Source organism: Cyprinodon tularosa, unplaced genomic scaffold (assembly GCF_016077235.1).
Source record: "Cyprinodon tularosa strain WSP-4 unplaced genomic scaffold, ASM1607723v1 ctg388, whole genome shotgun sequence".
Classification (NCBI taxonomy): domain Eukaryota; kingdom Metazoa; phylum Chordata; class Actinopteri; order Cyprinodontiformes; family Cyprinodontidae; genus Cyprinodon; species Cyprinodon tularosa.
The window spans coordinates 359,468-380,719 of NW_024039105.1; the positions used below are offsets into that span (position 1 = coordinate 359,468).

The 21,252-nt window shown below is 38.9% G+C and overlaps 1 protein-coding gene across 2 annotated transcripts in view; it reads left to right on the forward strand.

The window, feature by feature from the left end:
- Positions 1–17,113, forward strand: part of trappc10 (trafficking protein particle complex 10) — a 39,734-nt gene extending 22,621 nt beyond the window's left edge. The window contains exons 5-24 of one of the 2 annotated variants that reach the window (XM_038297456.1): positions 3,498–3,697; positions 4,113–4,308; positions 4,396–4,507; positions 4,611–4,858; positions 4,932–5,078; positions 5,763–5,877; positions 6,171–6,247; positions 6,420–6,511; positions 7,243–7,383; positions 9,622–9,731; positions 10,048–10,580; positions 10,754–10,895; positions 12,141–12,299; positions 12,514–12,743; positions 13,767–13,867; positions 14,029–14,152; positions 14,807–14,971; positions 15,088–15,268; positions 16,206–16,400; positions 16,556–16,803. In XM_038297456.1, coding sequence (XP_038153384.1) covers positions 3,498–3,697; positions 4,113–4,308; positions 4,396–4,507; positions 4,611–4,858; positions 4,932–5,078; positions 5,763–5,877; positions 6,171–6,247; positions 6,420–6,511; positions 7,243–7,383; positions 9,622–9,731; positions 10,048–10,580; positions 10,754–10,895; positions 12,141–12,299; positions 12,514–12,743; positions 13,767–13,867; positions 14,029–14,152; positions 14,807–14,971; positions 15,088–15,268; positions 16,206–16,400; positions 16,556–16,803 — 3,516 coding nt within the window. Of the gene's footprint in view, positions 1–3,497; positions 3,698–4,112; positions 4,309–4,395; positions 4,508–4,610; positions 4,859–4,931; positions 5,079–5,762; positions 5,878–6,170; positions 6,248–6,419; positions 6,512–7,242; positions 7,384–9,621; positions 9,732–10,047; positions 10,581–10,753; positions 10,896–12,140; positions 12,300–12,513; positions 12,744–13,766; positions 13,868–14,028; positions 14,153–14,806; positions 14,972–15,087; positions 15,269–16,205; positions 16,401–16,555 lie in introns of both variants that reach the window. The other variant, XM_038297457.1, reaches the window with a different exon arrangement.
- Positions 17,114–21,252: the final 4,139 nt, after the last annotated feature.

Genomic DNA, 21,252 nt, shown 5'->3' on the forward strand with positions numbered 1-21,252 from the left:
AACTACCAGTATCTCAGATTATTTTGATAAGGCCTTTCCATGTTGAGACTAAAACAAATCTCATGAGTTTTTGTTAGGCTTTTTTATCCCCATGGTATTGAAAAAGGTATCCCATGTTGAATACTTTCATGCATATTGATAGAGTACTGAATTTTAGGTAGGCCTGTCATTCAGCTGACTTAAACGGTCAGAGCTACTATGGAATAGTTTGTCTCTATTTTCATTTTTTCATTTTCATTTGTCTCAATCAACATGTAGAAGTAAATTCAATTGAAAATCTGCAGAAATGCTTGACATAGATATTCCCAAACATTCTCCATCCTGAGAAAACTTTCAAAGAATGAGGAAGAAATGTACACTTTGTAGATGTGCCGATCTGGTATAGAGACTGGCAGCTGTAATGATAGTGAAAGCACAGCCTCAGCGAGATACAAATGCAGACCAGCGATGGAAATTATCAAATAATTGAAAGTTAATTCATCTTATCGATCCACTAAATGTCACCAGACTCCAAATCGAAATCTGTTTCTGCTCTAGCGGGCTTTCAGTCTGACACTCCTTCTCTTGCATATACCAGTGAGGCTCAATTTAAGGATGAACAGCTGCACCCTCTAGAGGTTGGCAGTTACACTACAACACTGAAAGAAAAACCTAAAGTATATATATTTAATTATTGGACCTAACAATATTTTGATCTCATAAACCACAAATTATTCATCGTAAATCTTTGAGTAACAACACTTTTTACAGTACAAATCTAATGTAGAGTAAACATTTGGGGATGTTGAAATGCATGAAGGATTTTCTTCTTAATGTAATTATGCAATATTTTGTTGTTGATCCATAACTTATAATCCTGGTAAAATACATAGAATGCGGGAAAAATCTTGCAACTTAACAAAATGTAAAAAGTTTTGTAGTTTTTGTATGACAACCTATATTGGTTTAATTTGTGTCCGGACTTTCACATTCAGCAGTGAGGTGTTTACAGCTTCAGATCCTGGCACAGGTTTTTAGTTTTTAGCTTTCTGTAAAACACTTTACAACTCAGACAACATCTCTGTGGCACAACATATAGTCACAGCTGGAGGAGGAATAAATTTGCTTATTTTTTCATTTCATGCATTAGAAAATATAAAAAAGCAAAACAATATGTCCCCTTTTCAGATTACATGTCTTCAACAATGTCGAGGTGATTCACTTTGAAATTAAAGTTCTTTCCAAAATGAAGCACAGTTTGTGGTCTCTGCATGCCAGGACGGAGGAGAACAGGTGTTTAGTGTTCCTAACTATGCGACCTGTTGGCGGTGCACGCTTTAAATGTAAACCAGCGAACCTGATAAAAGCCTCTCCAGCTGTGTGATACAGGCATCTATGGCTCTGCTAAAACCAAACACTCATTTGACTTCTTGTGGTACCAGGAAGCAGCAAAAACACGAGATTCAGTCACAGGAAAGTCAGGCAGCACAAATCGCATTTCATTAAAGTCTCGTGTTTCCATGCCTAATGTCATCTCAAGCAAACATTTTTTTTAATCAAGCACGACCCTCCATAGTACTTTAAATTAATACTTCCAAAACAAACATATTCTGAATGTGAGCACAGCAGCATTGATGATCACCAACTGATCACAAACAACAGTGATTTGGAAATGATTCACAGGTTTCAGCTTGTTTTTCTTTTTAAAGCACTGCTTCTTCTCCAGAGGGCTTGATTTCTCCCCCACCCCGTCGAAGGTTACATAACAAATTATTCATATTATGTCTAAATCCTCTACATTTCCAAGTAATTTAGAACGAATGCTTCTCTGGAGCTTCAGCCAAGTCAGGATGCTTGATGCAGGAATTTCCAGTCACATCAGTCCTTTGGATATACTGTAAATCCTCTAATATAGGACGGGGCCTCTCTGTCACTCAGATACATCTAGGTCCAGGCCATTATTGGAAGGAGGCCAGAATTAGGGACAGGCCTCTCTTTCTATTTGAGCATAACAGACTACCAGTGAAATGAATAAAACAATTTTTTGTGTCTCTTTGAACCTATAAAATACTAGGGTAATTTATTGAAAAATTACAGTCAACATAACTGTATACAGAACATTATCAACAAATATCGGTAATTCAGACATCTTCCAGCAGCTGCAATTTTTCTGCATGGCAATACGAGGGTAAAAAAGCCTACACAGAATGGAATCTTGGCCAAACCGACTTGCAAAACAAAGTTGGAAAAAAAATGGGACAGTTAACGGAAACTGGAGACTGGAAGTAGGCTATCATATCATATATTTCAAGGGAAAATCAGAACAACGAAGGCCAACAAAAGTCTGTCATTTTAACGCTGCCTGGTTAACGCCAGACCTACCGGTAATCACATGCGTCTTTTAGATTGGAACGATTGTGTAAGGCCACTACGATCTCGGTGTAAGCATGGGACTCCCCATGCTAACGGCTTGGATTCGTTAGCAAACATTGCCCCTCTGTGGTAATTTTATTTTACTATTACAAGTAGGGACTGCCCAGGAACATTGTTGGTTTTAATTATAGCCCCGGCCTGTATACGATTCCAGCCATTATTTACCTCCGCCAACAGAGAGACCGGCCATTGTTAGAGACCCGGCAGCTAATGGAATACAGGCCAATATTAGAGGATTTATGGTAGGTGGTTTTGATTGAGGGAAATGGTCACACTTGATCCGCAGCATTGTTTTGTTGCTTTGCTGCAGCATTTTTTGTTACTTTGCAAAACACACATTACTGAGGAAAAATTCCTTCCACTGCTCTGATAGTACAGGCGAAGATGTAATTAACATCTTACCCAGCTTTAGAAAACGTATTCCATGAAATAGAAGTATTGTAAAGTATTTACTTTTGAGAAGCCTGACTTTTGTATTTAAGACAGGAGATCTACTTTTTTAATGTATGAATAATAATATTTAGAATTACAGGAAGCAAATGCTTGAAATGATTTCTGTAGATCAGTTTCTGTTTCTGAAATGAGTCATAAAAATGTGGAACTTTTCACACTGCTCTAATTATTTGAGATGTGCCTGTAAAGTCATTGTCAAATGATTGTTAGGAAAAAGCCCGATTAAAATCCACAAACCAAAGCTGAAGGTCTTCTCTGCTAACGGCACGGATGAGACTGAAATAAAAGCACAGACGGTAGAGCCTCAGCAGTTATCAGCCGTGGATATGGTAGGGTGTGCAGACTCTGTAGGTTTGTTTGTCTCACGTCAGAGAAAAAATAAAAAATGTTTAAAGTGTTGAATGAAATCGAATAAACAATGAAAGAAACGGGGTGTGATGTCCCATCAATCCAATCCCCTGCTTTTAAATCCTCTTTGATCCTCACTGTATATCTAATCAATCCAACATCACCTTCATAAACTATAAAGACCTACCCAGTGCCATGTGCCAGAGTAAAGAGATTTTTTTTCCCACTCAGCTTTTAACACATGACCACCTGCTGTACTAATAAAACCTGTGCTTTTTTTATAGGACACAGAAACGTACAAGAGCTCTGTGAAGGAGGACATGATGCGTTGGCAGAACACCCTTCGGAGTCACAGCTCGGCGGACTGGGTCATCATTGTTGTTGAAAGCAATGAAACCAAGAAGAAGAACAAGCCAAACATCCTGCCTCGCTCTTCCATCGTGGACAAGATCCGCAGCGACTTCTGCAACAAGCAGAACGACAGGTCAGCAAGCTTCTCCAATTCAAACAATTTGCTTCCAACAAAGAAAAAAACGTGTCTGAAAACGAGAAACAGGTCGACTTCCCACACAGCATATTGTTATCAAGCACTTCCTCGTTTTGTTAAACTGTCAGTTTGAGCGTGAGGCTCGGTTTCTACCCTGGGATTTAAATGTGTGTCTACAACTAGTTGATGCTTCACCCTTTTGTCATCGTCTTGTTAACGTAGACTGGATTTGACATGTGTTTCTGTCTTGATCATCCCCAGATAGTCCGTAGTTTTCTTGGGGGGGGGGAAAGGCAGAAAATCTCATTCTTTGATTTCTTTAGATGATTCTAGTTATAAGATCCATACAAAACTAATTCTTGACATTTTTTCATTCTAAATATTTCTCTTATTGTATTTTTTCCTTGCTCAGGTGTGTGGTTCTATCTGACCCCCTGAAGGACTCGTCCCGGTCCCTGGAATCCTGGAATGCCCTGCTGCTGAAGCTGCGGACTCTCCTCCTCATGTCGTTCACTAAAAACCTTGGTCGGTTTGAGGACGACATGCGCACTCTCAGAGAGAAACGCACTCAGCCTGGCTGGAGCTTCTGTGAATATTTCATGGTTCAGGTACCCTCAGTATCTTTAATCACTATTATCAGCTTTCTGCCCTGCATGTGCTCTGACGTGCTTTCTGTAATGCCTGTGATCATGCAGGAGGAGCTGGCCTTTGTTTTCGAGATGCTGCAGCAGTTTGAGGATGCCTTAGTCCAGTATGATGAACTAGATGCTCTTTTTACTCAGTATGTCCTAAACTTTGGTGCAGGAGGTAAGTGGGTTCTCTGTAGTATTATTTAGATTCAAGTATCCCATTTACAGTGATAATTGGAGGTAGGGTGTATTTTTGGTTCTGACTAGCTATTTTTCCTCAGATACGGCTAACTGGCTTGGCTCGTTCTGCGCCCCGGTGCGTAACTGGAGCGGCTTGCTGCTTCGGCGGCCCATCGACATGGAAAAGAGGGACAGCATCCAACGAGGAGAGGCCAGCCTTTTAGACCTGAGAAGCTACCTCTTCTCTCGCCAGTGCACTTTACTTATCTTCCTGCAGAGACCATGGGAGGTCACCCAGAGAGCCTTAGAGCTGCTGCACAACTGTGTTCAGGAGCTTCGGCTGCTGGAGGTAAACTCAGCCCCTGCATTCGTCACGCACCATATACCACGTAACTCCTAAAATGCTTTTTTTCTTCGTTAAGGTCTCTGTGATCGACGGGGCGCTGGACTGTTGGGTGTTCCTCAGCTGTTTGGAGGTTCTGCACAGAATCGAGGGATGCTGCGATCCGGTTCAGTTAGCCGCCAGCTGCTCCCATACTGTGGGACTCTGGGCCTACGCTACAGACAAGGTATAAAGCAATATGCTGAGAAACTTACAAATTTGGACAGTCTTTTTTTTCTTTACTGTATAATAAGAGTAGGATTTTTTCCCCTTATTTTCTATCTAAACAAAATTACTAGGAATCTATCAATCGAGATATTTTTAGTAATCCATACAAATGAGTTAGTCAGGATAGTCTTATTCAGTAACTCTGTCTCTATTGTCTTTCAAGACTAGGGTAAGGTTCTAAATAAACTCATGTTTTGTTTTACAGCCCCTGTTTTTAAGTAAAATAAAGGGGTCTCTCAGAGTACTAGGCTATTGCTAGCATCTTTACTCTGGCAATATTTAAAATAATATCAGTTGCCTGAAATACTTTTTTGGCTGAAGTGAAATTTAAAAACAATTGGAGAATATCTTAAATTAATATTAAATGATTGACAGATAATAATTAAACCTTCAGGCTTAGAATCCAAAGTCAGTTTTTGGTTTGACTCTGAATTAGGACCTGTATAAACTTAGAAAATAGACATCTTAAATCTTTAATAAGAGCGTATGCAGATCTTTTAAGTTCCTAATTTCTCACTTTCTTCATACAAGTGTCACAAATCATGTACTAATAGAAGAGAATTTGTATTTAAATTTCATTTAAAAATCTAAGCTTAAAAAGGATAAGCAACAGTACTTAGTTTCTATTTTTTTGTGGTTGTAGTTGAAGTGTTTGGGTGAACTCTGTGGCCTGGTGTCAAAAAACGGGCCGACTTCTGAGGACCTGAATAGAACCGTGGATCTGCTGGCAGGACTCGGGGATGAGAGACCAGAAACCGGTGAGTTTGGCCTGTTTTTATTTTATTTTTTTGAACCGCACTTTAGATTTCTTCATCACCTACATATGTTCTTATTTCTTTATTTTGACTTTTTTTGCATCAGCAGTCAGCCTTCCTCAATAGCAGTCCAGCTGATTCAGTCAATTTTCAGTCAGGCTTGTAAATTCACATCAAAGAAAAGCAATCTATTTTAGCAAAAGGAAAAACACCCGATTAAAGAAATTAAATGAAAATCTGTATTGAAATCAAAGGAATCAAGTAACCATGTTTGTTTTGAATGTCTTTGTCCACAGTCAACAGTTTGCAGAGTCCTTACAAAAAGCTCAAAGAAGCCTTGTCATCTGTCGAAGCCTTCGAAAGGCACTATCTTGTAAGTCCTGTTCACTCTAAGCTTGTATTTCAGTAGAAATTCTTCCTCCTGTTGTTCACTCAATACATTTTCTGATGTAATATCCTTGAAAATTTTAATTTAATTTTCCTCTCTCCTCCCTTCTTCACTTATCATCTTTCAACACCCCCTTGTTGGCTCGCTGTTGCGTCAGGAACTCTCTCATGCTGCTATGGAAATGTACCAAGCAATCGGCCGGCTGAGGTCCGCCAGACTGGTGGGGAAAAGCCTGGCCGAGTTCTACATGTAAGGAACAGATGAGCTCAAGTTTCACTTAGATAAAAGAAAGGGTTCACACCTGTCTGAATGCTCAAACACATCTGGGCTTCTACATTAGTTTTTCACAGAGCAACCGCACAGACACTGCTCATATATCCACAGACGACTCTGATGTTTGGTCAGATAGTTTTCATTTTGTACGAGAATTTTGGAGGAATCAGATTTACTTTAATGCATCTACGTTGCTGTGATCTAAGAACAGAGCTCTGCTAATACTAGATTGCTAATAAAACCGCACTTGTGGCAGTGATAAAATGTGATCTGCATCTGCTGATGTGATGCATCTAAAGTAAAGAAAGTGTGTAAATACGGTCTTTATATAGACTCATTTGATATCACTCTCTGTCATAAAGAAAGTCTACAATACTAAAATTTCCAACTGGGTTTCTTTCCACTCAGTCTATAACATTATGGAGTTTTCAGACTTTATTTGCTATTTAAAAAAAAAAAAAGATCCATATATATATATTTGAACTAAAACTTAGCTGAATTCAGGAGAAATTCATGACTTACTTTTTTATTGAGGCTTCCTTAAAAAAGGCTGAGAACTGTAATGATTTGAGTCTGGGAAAATATGTTTTATTTTGTCTTTGTAGAAATCCTTAATACAAAAAACACACATTTATAATTATGCATTGTTTTCTATAGGAGAACAAGCTAAATGTTTGAGTGTGTTTACATGGTTGTGTTTTTGACAGGAGGAAGGGCGACCCTGTGCGGGCAGAACCCTTCATGAAGGAGGCTTTGAAGTCATACGAATCGGAGGGTTGGCGCCTTCCTGTAACGCACACCAGGAGGCAGATTGCAGAGTGTCAGAAACTGCTGGGCAGAACAGAAGAGTATCCTTGTTTGATGACTAACCACAAGAACACACTAACTAAATCTATTCAGGCATTTTTGGATAAGGACATTCTTTCTACTGTATAAAAAAAGACGAAGAGTACATAAAGAATTGTTCATGTCTAATTAGTGAATAAAACAAGTAGATGATAAACATTTACCAGTTCTGGCTCAAATCTGGTTTTAGCTTCTGTTTATAACAAACACAGTGAGGAAAATAAGTATTTGAACACCCTACTATTTTTCAACTTCTCCCACTTAGAAATCATCACTACTGTCATCGTAGGTGTATGTCTACTGTGAGAGATTGGATCTAAAAAAAAAAAAAAAAAAAAAAAACAGAACTTACAATGTATGATTTTTTTTTTTGTGTGTGTGTGTCTATTTATTTGTATAATACAGAATTACAGAGGTCAAACTTTTCCTGTAGTTTTCCACCAGGTTTGCACGCTCTGCTGGAGGGATTTTGGCCCACTCCTCCACACAGATCTACTCTAGATCAGTCAGTTTGAGCTCCCTCCAAAGATTCTCTATTGGCTTTAGATCTTGTGACTGGCTAAACCACGCTAGAACCTTGATATGCTTCTTCTAGAGCCAGTCCTTGGTTACCCTTGCTTTGTGCTTCGAGTCATTCTCATGTTGAAAGACCCAGCCTCGACCCATCTTGAATGCTCTAACAGGGAGTGAGGTTGTTCCCCAAAATCACACAAAACATGCCCCTGGTCATCCTCTCCATAATACAATGCAGTCGCCCTGTTCCCTGTGTAGAAAAACACCCTCAAAGCATGATGCTATCACCACCATGCTTCACAGTAGGCATGGTAATCTTGGTGTTCATTGACCAGCTACTCCCCTGTAATTCTTGGCTGATTTCCCACCTTTCTTAGGATCATTGAGACCCCACGAGCTGAGATATTGCATGGAGCCCCATTCCGAGGGAGATTGACAGTCATGTTTAGCTTCTTCCCTTTTCTAATTATTGCTTTTTTCAGCAAGATGCTTGGTAATTTCCCCGTAGCCCTTTCCAGTCTTGTGGAGGTGTACAATTTAGTCTCTATTGTCTTTGGACAGCTCTTTGGTCTTGGCCAGGTTAGTAGTTGGATTCTTATGGGTTGGACAGGTGTCTTTCTGCAGCTAATGACCTCAGGTGCATCTAATACAGGATAATAAATGCAGTGGAGGTGGACATTTTGAAGGCAGACTAACAGGTCTTTGAGGGTCAGAATTCTAGCTGATAGACAGATGTTTAAATACTTATTTGCAGCTGTATCATACAAATAAATTGTTTAAAAAGATCATACATTGTGATTTTTAGATTGTCTCTCACAGTAGACATGCACCTACAATGGCAATTTCATACCCCTCCATGATTTCTACGCTATGTTCACACACTGCAAGCCTTGATACTCAATTCCGATGTTTTTGTGAAATCCGATTTTTTTATTTTTATTTTGCGTTGCCGTTCACATTTCCAAATATATGCGACTTGTATGTGATCTCCTTTGTGAACTGTAGTCATAACGCAAGTGTCCCACATGCGCAGTAGAGGACGCAATGACGTCCCAGGCCAGCATGCTTTCTGTTTACAGAAGTAAACATGGATGGTAGTGTTGGAGCTCATCTAGCGATCTTTCCCAACCATAAAAACACAATCTTTTCAAGATTGTTAAACATAAACACTGCTCTCCGTATCATCGTCTGCCATGGTTGTTGTTTTTCTTGCCACTTCTTCATGGCAAGACCCAGAATAGTGACCTTTGTCTGGCATTAATGCCGTTCAGGTCAATGAATGCGACCTGGCCATTTAAAAATATCAGATTTGTATCGAATGTGTGTTGTTCAGACAGCCATGAACAGATCAGATACAGGTCAAATTATCGGATTTGGGTCACTTCAGGCTGCAGTGTGAACGTAGCCTAAGTGGAAGAGCTTGCAAACTAGCAGGGTGTTCAAATACTTATTTTCATCACCGTATAGTTGGCATCCCCAAAGTTTCCCTGCTTCTACACAGCGGATTTTCATTGATTGCCGATTAACAGGTTTTTGCTGAACTGCAGTCATCAGAATCAGCTGTGCTAAAGCAGGGAAACCTCTAAAACCTGCAGGACAGCGACCCTCTTGGACCGGCTTTCGGAATGCCTTCTGTATATGGGTCTCCTGAAAGGTCATTAGATGTACAAAGACGATCTTCTAAAGCAGGTGATTTTATAGATCCGGTTCCTTAACAACATCTGCAGCTACTTGCGAACCAGTGCCTTGTTGGCTGGTGATGTGAACCTCTCCACAGAGGAGAGGAAGCACTTCTGTCAGGAAATTCTCTCTTTTGCTGGCCGGTCCGGAAACCCTTGTAAGTATTCAGTAACGATAAATATATGAAAAAAAAAGTAAATGCATTTCTTTATGTTTGTAAAAGTTAGGTGACTTTATTTGATTGTCTGTTACTTTCTTAGCAGGGGTTCTATTGAAATCTACTTGTCATTTTTTTTAAATAACTTCTGATAGAATCGCAGCGTCTTTAGCCTTTAGAGCTAAATGGTCAAAAAACAAAAGTAGTCAAATTAAAATGGATGGATTAAGAAAATGGTAAAATACAAGGAAAGTGTGTAAAATAATTAAAGATGTAAGACCTGCACCATAATGTTTTATTTTTCCATCTTCCACAGCCCACAAAGTGTCCCTCTGCATGAATGTTTTCGCTCAGTTGACTCGACTCCAGTTCCACCCTGCCACCGCCTCTGTGCACTCAGGAGCCGTGCTGCAGGTGGAGCTCACTCTCAGGTGTTTGATGCCTGTTCCTGTGTGTATTCAGCAACTAGCTGCTAGCATTCACTTTGACGTTGATCACGGAGGGACTCATGGGAGGTCCAAGGGGGCAACGAGGCAAACAAACCAAGGGACAATAGAGTTTAAACCGGGTACCTCATCAGCAGGCCCTAACTCCTCCACAACTGCTGGTCCCACGCTAGAAATGGACGAGATTCAGGACAGGAGTCCCTCGGACAATTCTCTCAGCTCTGTAGGAGTGGTGTGTAAAAACACTCACCTGATCATACGGCGGCGTGAAAACGGTTCCCCACCGGAGACGCCCAACTGCGTCAGCCCGCCGACTGTGGCCATGAAGGAAGGAGGACAGATGCTGAAGGTGCAGAATGTCAAGCTGGAGCCTGGAAACAACAGCATCACCTTCACAGCTCCCGTAAAGCACTTTCTGTTTTGTATTTTTTGTTTTGTTTTTTAATCTTCATGTTCAACTTACTCTAAAAAGTAAATTGAAGACATGTTATCGTTTCATTTTTTGTCTGTCCACATTTTGCCTAAGGATTTTCAGCCTTTCTCTGATTTTTTTTTTATTTTATTTTTTTCTTCCAGAGTGGGCAGCCAGGTACCTACACGTTACGTCAGCTGTGCGCCACAGTTGGGGAAGTACAGTTTGTTCTGTCTCCTATTTACCCATCGGTCCGATATGAAGTATATTCTCAGGAGCCCCAGCTCACAGTGGAGCCACTTTCAGGTTTGAAATTTTTTACATTTTATCACGAAAACAAACCATCTTGCAAGACAAAAAAAAACTCTTTGGTGTGCAAACGTGATTATTAACCACACAGCTTCGAGAACAAAAATTATTTTGGCTATAATTTAGTGTTTGTAGATGCTGCTTTAATGGTTTAATGTTTTGAAATTTCTAAACATTAAATAGAAATTTTTAAATCCATACTTTTTGTGGTTTTCTCTCATGTTAACAATTAAATGCGAAGTCTGAGACATTCAGGACACTAAAGAGAACGGAAAAATAATGTATATGTGACACAGCAGCGCTTCGTTTATGGAAGTAATGATGAATGTGACTTAGGCTCTGCAGTTAATTGCATTTGAATATATAGAAATTTAGAAAAGCGCAATTTTCAAATCACAGTAGGACTCAATTTTAGTAACATTTAATATTGCAATAGCTAGAATCATGTAAGAATTCCAGCTACCAGTAGTTCTGATTAAACATGCTAGCAATGAAGGGGTGGATTAACGAGAAAGACACAAACCCTTAATAACCCCAAAGAGAGGTAGGAAATGGGTTTATTTCCAGAAATGGAACATGATTTCCTAGGAACCACATTAAGCACAGCCAGTGATATAAAACTAGCTACTTACCAAGTTGCCTTCCATACTGGTCGTAGCTTTAGCTTCTGTCTGGAAGGCATCAAAAACACAGCATTCGTTAAAATGTATGCCATGTTGTGTGCGCAGGTGTTTCTGCATGTTGGATGTATTTCCTCCCACGGATGTAATTACCACTTTGCAATGACTGCAAAGCACCTTGTTGCCACCTTTCTCTTCCTTAAAATGAAGCCAAACTTTGGATCGGTTTAACCAATGGGATGCCATTTTCTTAGAGTTTTGCTTTTCTAGACTTACGCCTGGTCACATCGTACTTGCTTACTGAATGCTGTGTGGGTAACTTGCGTAAAAAAACGTGACAAAAGTCGTGCTGCCTGGAATCGTTAAGAGAATTGTTAAGCGAGCTGTTAAATGGTGCCGTGGAATTGGATCACATCGGAAATGGTTCTGAACAGGAACCGGTTTTCAATTCCCATTCCTATTGAAATGTCACTTTCGGCTGTCTTAGAATGATAAATCCACCCATAAGGAGCAGCCCTCAGACGCCTTAGAAATACACTTTCCCTTCTGGCCTTTTGGTTCCACTACAGACAAACAGATGGCTTGTTTAGTTCTTTAGCTCACTGCTCCTCTGTGTCTACAGAGCCTCTGTTGGCCGGTATGCCTCAGTTGGTAAAGTTCACTTTGCTGACGGGTCACTACACTGTGAAGAAAGGAGATGCTCTGCAGCTCAGCAACACGGAAACCATGCCCATCCTGCCGTCCTCCAGCTGCACGGCGCGCATCAGCAGCCCCGATGCCGGTTAGTAGCTGCTTTTTGACCAAAGGCACTTATCAAGCTTTGATGCAGTTTTCCATGGATTTTCATTGATGATTTTGGTTGCTTACTCTCTTTCTGTGAGAGAATATTTTCTTTTGCATGTGTTTTTCAGAACATTTACTAGGCAAGAAATAGAGGGCTTCCCAACATATATTTGTAGTACTTATTTCTGTTGTAAATATTTTCCTTGTTCCAGAGTTAGTGGGTGAAAGCACCTTGTCCATCCAGTCGTCTGAAAAGGTGACCAGCATCAGTCTACCTCCCACTCTTCCCTACCAAGTTCTTGAGTTCCAGCTCGAGGTCTTGTGTATCATCCCCTCCGGGTCTGAGCGGCCAGCCAACGAGAGGCTGACCAACGGGGAGGTGCGCCATCGACCCCGCAGCTACAGCCATCCTGACACCCCAATGACCGCCATTGACCAAAGGGTGAGATCTTCAATCCCTCTGTTAATAATCTTATTAGTATCTTATATTTTGGAATATATCTTTAATGATAGTATTTATCACATTTATTTATTATATTTCCCTTTAGCTAATAACTTTGAATTATTTTGACTTCAACGGTAGAAAATTAACAGCTTAGTTGTTGTTTGTCTAGTTTGTTGATTAATTATCCACATGTCCTAATTAAATCTAGACGCATTCAGCAGAGCGTCAGTATTAGACATAGAACCTCTGTGGGTGTTCCCTCATATCCAAGTGTTTATGCATATAAATCTCTGTTATTCTGTGAGCAATCTGAATGCTATCGACTGAACCAAGACAAAGATTTTAGGAACAAATGCTACGTTCACACTTTATCCTGAAGTGACCCAAATCCCTTGTTTTTTTGGCCCATATGCGACCTGTATCTGATCTTTTCTTGGCTCTCTAATCAACACAGATCTGATTTTTTTTTTTCCCAGGCCACTTGGCTATGTGGTCCTGAATCCGATACAAATCTGATCATTTTAAATGCGCCATGTGTCTGAACGGCCGGGTCGCATTCATCCGACCTGAACGGCATTAATACCCGACAAAGGTCACTATTCTGCATCTTGCTATGAAGAAGCAGCAAGAAAACCAACAACTATGGCGGACGATGATGCGGAGAGCAGTATTTATGTTTAACCATCTTGGAAAAATTTAGTTTTTATGCTTGGGAAAGATCGCTAGATGCGCTTCAGCACAACCGTCCATGTTTACTTCCGTAAACACAGAGCAGGCTGGCCTGTGATTTCATTGCGTCCTCAACTGCGCATGCGGGACACTTGTGTTGTATGACTGCAGTTCACACAGGAGATCACATACAAGTCGCACATATTTGGAAATGTGACTTTCAACGGAAAAAAAAAAATCGGATTTCACAAAAAAATGGGAATTGAGCATCAAGGCCTGCAATGTGAACATAACCAAAGAGACGAGGACTGAAACTTGGGAGGATTATACAGCTTTGTTTTCTGTTCCCAGATGTCTATCGACTGTCCGTGGTCGATCTACTCTACTCTGCTTGCCCTCACCTTCTACATCCCCTTTAAGACCAAACACTCACTGCTTTCAGCAGGTAACAGGTGAGTCTACATGATCATGAAATTATCTCTGATTCACTTTGAAATGATTATATTTTAGTACTTAGTAAACTGAACTACTATTTTATAAACTGAAAGCAGGAATTTAACTGAATAAATAGTTTGGGTCTTTTAATCAGTTTCTTTTCTGTCTGACGTCACAGAAAGTACATCCAGGTGTGTGTGCAGAACGTGTCAGATATGAACTTCACACTGACAGACATGAAACTGACAGAGAAGCAGCATTCATCTTTGGAGCTACAGTCCTTAAACACTAAAACAAACCAGGTGAGAAACAAATAAAAGCTCCAAACAGAAGATAGTGCGCTGTAAATGTTATTCAGCTAATCATCCTTAAGGGATTCTCTGGCATGTTGGGATTAAATGTTCCTTAAAAGCAGAAAGTAGAAATGTTGTTGCAAAGTACATTTTCACCCAAAAAGATGAATTTCACATATTTTCAAGAAAAAAAATTTAAAATTCTCCAATGTTGAAACGATAATAAACTTAAAATTCTATGATTAAAGGCAAAAATATTCAATATTTAGCAAGATAGTTTCTGTCATTTTTAAGTCAGACCAAACTCACATTTATCACATTTAAATGCCAGCAGTCCTCTAATATTTCATAAAATGAAAGTGGTGATTTTCTGGTGTAAATGTACAACTTTTTAACAGTATCCTATTTTTTTTTCTGAACTATGTTTGAATACATTCATATTTTTTTTATATATTATTCTATTTTTCTGTCATCCAGGGTTGCCCTATTACTCTGTTACTTTTCTAAATCCATTAAGAACATTTTGGTCTTATCATTTAACTACTTTTATGATTTGAATTAGTTATAAGTGGTATTTATTTTTTGCAAACCTGTTAAAAATCATGTTAAAGCAGTCAGAACATGACTGATCCCTAACACGTGTTGATGTTTGCCCCCATGTAGCTTCTCTGCAGTAAGCACAGCGTGTTTTGCTTGTGGGAGGTGAGGTGGAAGGACGACCTGCCCTCCTGTCTGCAGTGTGTTTTCTCAGCCAACTTCTGTCCACTTAACCAAGACGCCTCTGCCTTCAAGCCCTTCCACTACCAGTTTCAGCTAGAGAGAGTCACTGTGAGTCACTAAGACCTTTCTTCTTCTTCCTCATTCCTGAAGTTATGCTGTTAATTTCATGTTGCAAAAAAGTAACATTTAACTGGAGCAGCTTTTCGTCTGTTTCCTGTTGTCAGACATTGTACAGCGTCAGAGCGGAGATCTTGCCGCCTCCAGGCGAGCAGCACTGCCGCTCTGGTTTAGTCTGTGGACTCGAGGTGTGTATAACGCGACTGACTGAGCCCTCGGAAGGAGAGATAGCTGAGGACAGCAAAACTGACACTGATGGACTCAAAAACACCAAGCTTATGTATGAAGGTATGTTAGCAGCTAGAACACTACATTATGTTTGTTTAATAAATGTTATCATCAAACCCCTGTTGCTTTATGTTTCAGGGATTTGTTTTCAATTTCTCAATAGTTTTAAGCTTTAAAAGATTTAAAGTGTATTTAGCTCAAACACTCAATCATTCAGTCTAGTTATCACCATTAGAGCTAGAGCGATACTTTGGCCAGCCCATATTTGTTTTTGTTTTTTTTCCTCCTTGCATTAGCCGATACGCGCATGCATTCAGTCACTGGAAAAAAACAATCTAGAAATAAGTAAAAAAAAATTTAAATGAAGTGTATTTACCCTTAATTTGAGCAGGTAAATAAGAGGATTTGCCAATGGAATGAGTATTTTTGCTCTTAAAATAAGATATTTGGATAAAATGCACTTGAAACAAGACAATGCAAGTGTCTTTTATTATTTTCAATATAAATTGTCTTGTTCCATAATCTGCTTCATCCTTAAAAAAAATAAATAAATAAATAAAACGTTATCCACCATTGGTTGTGTAATCAATATAAGTACAGTGTAGAAAAAGTAACACTGCGAATCACACTGACAAGCAGCTCTTCAATGCAGCAGGAAGAAGGTCCGGAGCTCAATAAGGAGCACACCGCACTTTTCAGATTTTTTTCTTTTATAGAGAAGATGGGAAACAATGCATCATTTTCACCTTTTGCTGGTTTGTCACATGAAATTTGTTCAGTATATAAATATACTGAACCTTGAGGCTGTGATTACAAAATGTGTAAAACCGCAAAAAAGATTTAGAGAATAATTTTATATATGATACAGATTATGTAATCATGAACTCATACATGTATGACTATAGATGGGTTATAGATAAAAAGGCCCGGGACTTTATTGGGTATAATGTAAGCATAAGAATAGTTGAAGCCTGACTCACTGTGTTTGTGTCCCTAGTGGCCGACAGCAGCAGTAACTGGGCCGTGTGTGGGAAGAGTTCTGGGATGGTGTTGATGCCTCTGAAGGCCAACGCCACGCACAAGGTGCAGATCGAGGTGATGCCGCTGTTCGCAGGTCACCTGCCCTTCCCCAAAATCAAGGTCCTAAAGTACCTGCCACACAACGCTGCAGCGGCCATCCAGCCAGACCCTGGTAAGGTCCCTCTGAGAGTAAAGATGATTTTTTTTTTTTTTTTCTCATTCTGCTCATTTAACTGCCAGAATTGTCACTACATCCCTAAGATATCAGCAGCAACTCAGACACTTTACACCGCCTCCTTCAGTTTTTTTTCTTCTTGCCGCCCACAGACAGCTGTGTAGAGAACGACAGTCTGTCCCTGCTGGACAATACGCTGGACGACCAGGCAGACACGGCGAGCATCCGCAGCCGAGGCAGCATCCACTCAGTGGGCAGCAGCGACCAGCAGCAGAAGGGCGTGGCAATGCCGCGCCTCGAACCCTTCAGCCCGGGACAGGTGTTCAATAACAGCCACTCACAGCAGGTTCTGGTTCTGCCCACCACCGACGACCACATCATGGAGGTCAACGCCACATGACCCTGGGGCTGAGGCTACCCACGCTACCAGTTTTGGGGGACTTCACCCTCCCAGCCTCTCTGGATGAACTCGTCTGAGCGACAGAGCGTGTCCGGGCCGGGTCTGTGTCTAAGACCGCCGACAGAGACTCGCCCACCTACGCATGAAAAGGTTCAATTCACTAAAAACATGACTCACTGAGCAGCGAAGAGCCAACAACATCTGAAGATAAATTTAAATAAAAACATGTTCCTTGCCATACTTTGTACATATCTCACCGAATGGATTTATAGATATAAATATATAAATATATATATGAACTGAAGAATCAAATCGGAACTGAAGGAAAACAGTCCTGATTGTCTGATGTTGCACCAAAGCTCTTGATGTTTGTACGCCATGATCTGCTACTGAAGTACTGTAACTGAGTTGGTGCAGCCCGCCGTAATGACGTTCTGGACCTCTCAAACATCTGGTTATAATTAAGTGAAAATATTTCCTTGAAAAGGCTTTTATCATGTCTATTTCCTCCTGATGTACCTTACTGGGATTTCAACTTTATGATTTGGAATTAGAGTCCAGAGCTGCTATCAGCAGCACTAAAGAGACGGAGCCTCATGCTGAATTAAAAAAAAATTGGGTCAATTTTTTAAACCAGTGCTGTATCTCTAGCTAATGTTGGTTCATATTGAGTATTAAAGTGAATCATCTGACATAATCAGCAGCTGAGTAAAAAAAAAAAAGAATCGTCAAATAATTCAAACATTTTAAAAGCACAGTCTCAGTTTTAACTACCGAAGGAAAAAATGTTCTGTGTTTTATCTAAGTCATGAAGATGTATTTAAATTAAAAACAAATCCTTAAGTCTTAATTATGAACCCAATGATAAAATAAGCTCAGGCTGATGAGGCTTTGTTTTTTTTTTTCTTTCTTTGCTGTGGTTCTTTGTCCGTGTGGGTGATCAGGTGAGGCTCCTGCAGTGCCGTCCGCCATCTTTGGGATCGCTTTTATACGGCGCTTCATGTGCATATTTATTTGGTATATGTCCGAGCTATGCACACATGCTGCTGATCTGGTTGAATGAAAGAAATAAGGCAGTCCTCTATTTAATCAGTTGTTTTGGAAAGGAGGAATGTCAGCAACGTCTGCCCCGCCCCTCGACCACCTGCTGTATTCTGAACTCTGTACATACGGATCTGTAAATAATGATTGAAATTAAAAAGGATCTTTGCCAACTGTATTAAAAACATGTTTCAGTTGCGGTCTGTTGGATGTGTGGTACATTAAAAAAAACATGATGGGTGTTTCTTACTGATCATTGCCTTCAGACAGTTTCTTTTAGGAAGTCTTGTTTTTATAAATGAGAAAATGAAATTAAGTTTTATTGTAAAGTAGCGACCGGTTCTCACTGACAGGAATTTTAACCATTATTACAAACTGAGTAGAAACCAATATTGTTTTTTTAATAGATGTAGATGTGTTATTTTTTTCTAAAGTGAAACTTGAAGATTATTAAGATTTTGTACACAGTGATTATATTTATAGTGTTTATCATAATTTTATTCATGTTTCACGGGTAGAAATTTGCATTTCTTAAAAGAACACTAACTTCACATGTTCCACAAAAATGTTAAAGGTCCCTATTATAGAAGCTGGAGGTACAGAATAGAGAGGAAGTTGAGTAGAGGGAAAAAAACAAAGGTTACTGGTGCATGTGAAGACCATTTGGGGCAGAAACTGACTGGGTTCATTGGGTCTGAAGCCACTTCTTTCAGATGTTTTTTTGGGTGTTTGGTGGAATGATTAAATTCCTCTTGTTAAGTCTCTCCTGAACCAAAAATGACCCCAGAGGTTTCTGGTACTTGGTACAACAGACTTTCAAAAGGTCCTACACTGCAAAACAATCTATAAATAAGTCAATATTTCTTAAATTAAGTGTATTTCCCCTTAATTTTAGTAGGTAAACAAGATGATTTGCCAATGGAATTAGATTTTTTTACTCTTAAAAGATAATATGCACCTGAAATAAGACAATGCTATTGTTTTGTCTTATTTTAAATGTAAATTGTCTTGTACCATTGGCAAAGTGTCTCACTTACCTCCTCGACTCAAGAACAAATGCACTTATATTAAGAGAAAATCACTTCTCTAGATTTCGATTTTTTCCACTGTAGAGTCAGAATCCACAGTTCTTGAGTTCCAGTATCATGTTTCCACAGTTAATGATTGGAGGAATAATGTCATCTGCTTGTTGTCATCCACTGAGTCAAAGTTCAGAGCTTCTTTATCGTTCCCCCTGATGAAGAGTGAGGGTTTTGCACAAACCAGCCAGAAAACCATTGAAATTTTACAAAAAAAGGTCTTAATTTATTTCAAAAAACTATAAACTGGGCCCCAAAACAGATGTCAACAAAACTGAGTTCAATTAAGGTACTAACGTAAAGAACTCAAGCACAAACTGACCTAACAAGACATGAGGGAAACTTAAATAGTGGCTGATCAGACCACTGTTGACACACACGGGGGATAACTGACTGACAAACTAACAAACAAATAAACACATAAATACTGGCCAGACACTAAGAACTTTTTACATTTAACTGATTAACAAAGCTACCCAATCTAAGAATATTCAAACAAATAAACACATTTCCCCTTCCCTTTAAAAATGGTGTGACCCCCTGATTAGCCAACAATGATCCATTGAGAGGAAAGCTGGAGCTCATTGCAGCCCTTCAACAGCAGATCCAAAGGAAACTGGCAACTCAAAGAACATGTAATTAATATTTCCATTTTAAGAAAAAAATCTGACAAAGTTAACTAAATGTGTGCACTGCAAAAAGCTAACTTAAAGTCGGGCTAAAGAAAATTGTCTAAATGTGCAGCTAATTTTTAAAAGGAAAAATATAAAAGTTACCACACAGCTTCAGAGTGTGACAGCAGGCTGTCACAAAGAGCTTTATAGAGTTTATTTCATTTCTAACCTGAACGTTGCATCCGTTCACATTACCAATATTACTAATACCTGATTTAAGTCGCTGTGCTCCAAAGTGGAGGTCGCGACCCTCCAGAGCATCGCAAGACACCAACTGGGGAGCCTCAATCATTGTGATATGATCCCAGGGGTATATAGAGGGCCAAAATATATCATGTAATAAATTTATGTTGAATTAAATAAGCAGTATTATTTATTTAAAAAGAAATCAATCTAATACGATTCTAACATTAAACGTGGAATAAATGGTAAAATGCACAATTGAATAATTAATGTCCCATAAAATTATTGAAGATATGTTTAAATGAAGACTTGAATGATTAGAAATTTAAAAAAAAAATTACTTAAAATAAATATTTCCCAAATAAATATTTTTTTGTTAAATATAGAGAGCACCACTATATATAAACAGGCTGATATTTTAGGAATCTCTGCTGTAGAAAATCTACTGAATATTGTCAAGATAAAGGTTGGAGTCACCAGAGCTAAACCTAGAGGTGACGTCAAGTTTATTAATGGCTTTTTTTTTAAATCATCTATCTAAACCAGACTGATCACTGCATATTCTCTGCAAAGATGTGTTTATTCATACCAGATTGATTAGTCTGGATTTTTTTTTTTTTACTCAACATTTGCAAAATCTTTAAAAAAATAAACTCCATATATATTCAATCAATATAATAATGAACTGAACTACTGAAATCATTTAGTTTTTTCATTACATTTTAACATTTTAGTACAACAGAAAACACAAAAAGATATTTGAAATGTTTTAAAATGCATCCAGCATTTTAATCAACTTGAAGCAAAAAGCTGATTTATGTCTCTTAAGGCTTTAATGTTTATTGTTTTGACTGATCAGTTTGCTAAGTTTATAAAGTGTACAAAGATGTTACATCTATGTTCTTGATGCAGCTCTCTCTGTCCTCTGTAAGGTCTTTTTTTTTTTTTTTTTTTACCTTTTTGCAACTTCAGAACCAGACACATGAGTTTATTACGAAAAGAGATACAGTAAGAATAAAGGATTAGGATCATATTTTTATCACTATGCATTATGACATCTTCTATATTTGAGAGGTTTATACTGATTAACTAGTGTTATTTTAGCCTGTAAACTACCAGTGTTAAAAGTTATTAAATCAATCAAAAAAAAAAAAAAAAAAAAAATCTAAAAATTGAAAAGTACCCTCACTGTGCACCAGGTGGAGCCCTAAACCCACCAAAGGAGCACAAAAAGTCTATGTTTAGCAGGTAAAGTGAATAAAACCGAATTATAGTTCTTTGTATGGCTGCATCCTGAAGCAGGATTTTATTTCAGTTTGAGTGTTAAAGTTTAACATAGATTCCACAAACAATGAAATGCTAACATGGAGTCAAACTTATTTTATTTAGCAGCAAAATGTTACCCTTAATACAATTGTTTTTTTTTTTTTTATATGAAGTCTTTTGTAAACCTGTCCTTAATAAAGGCCTCT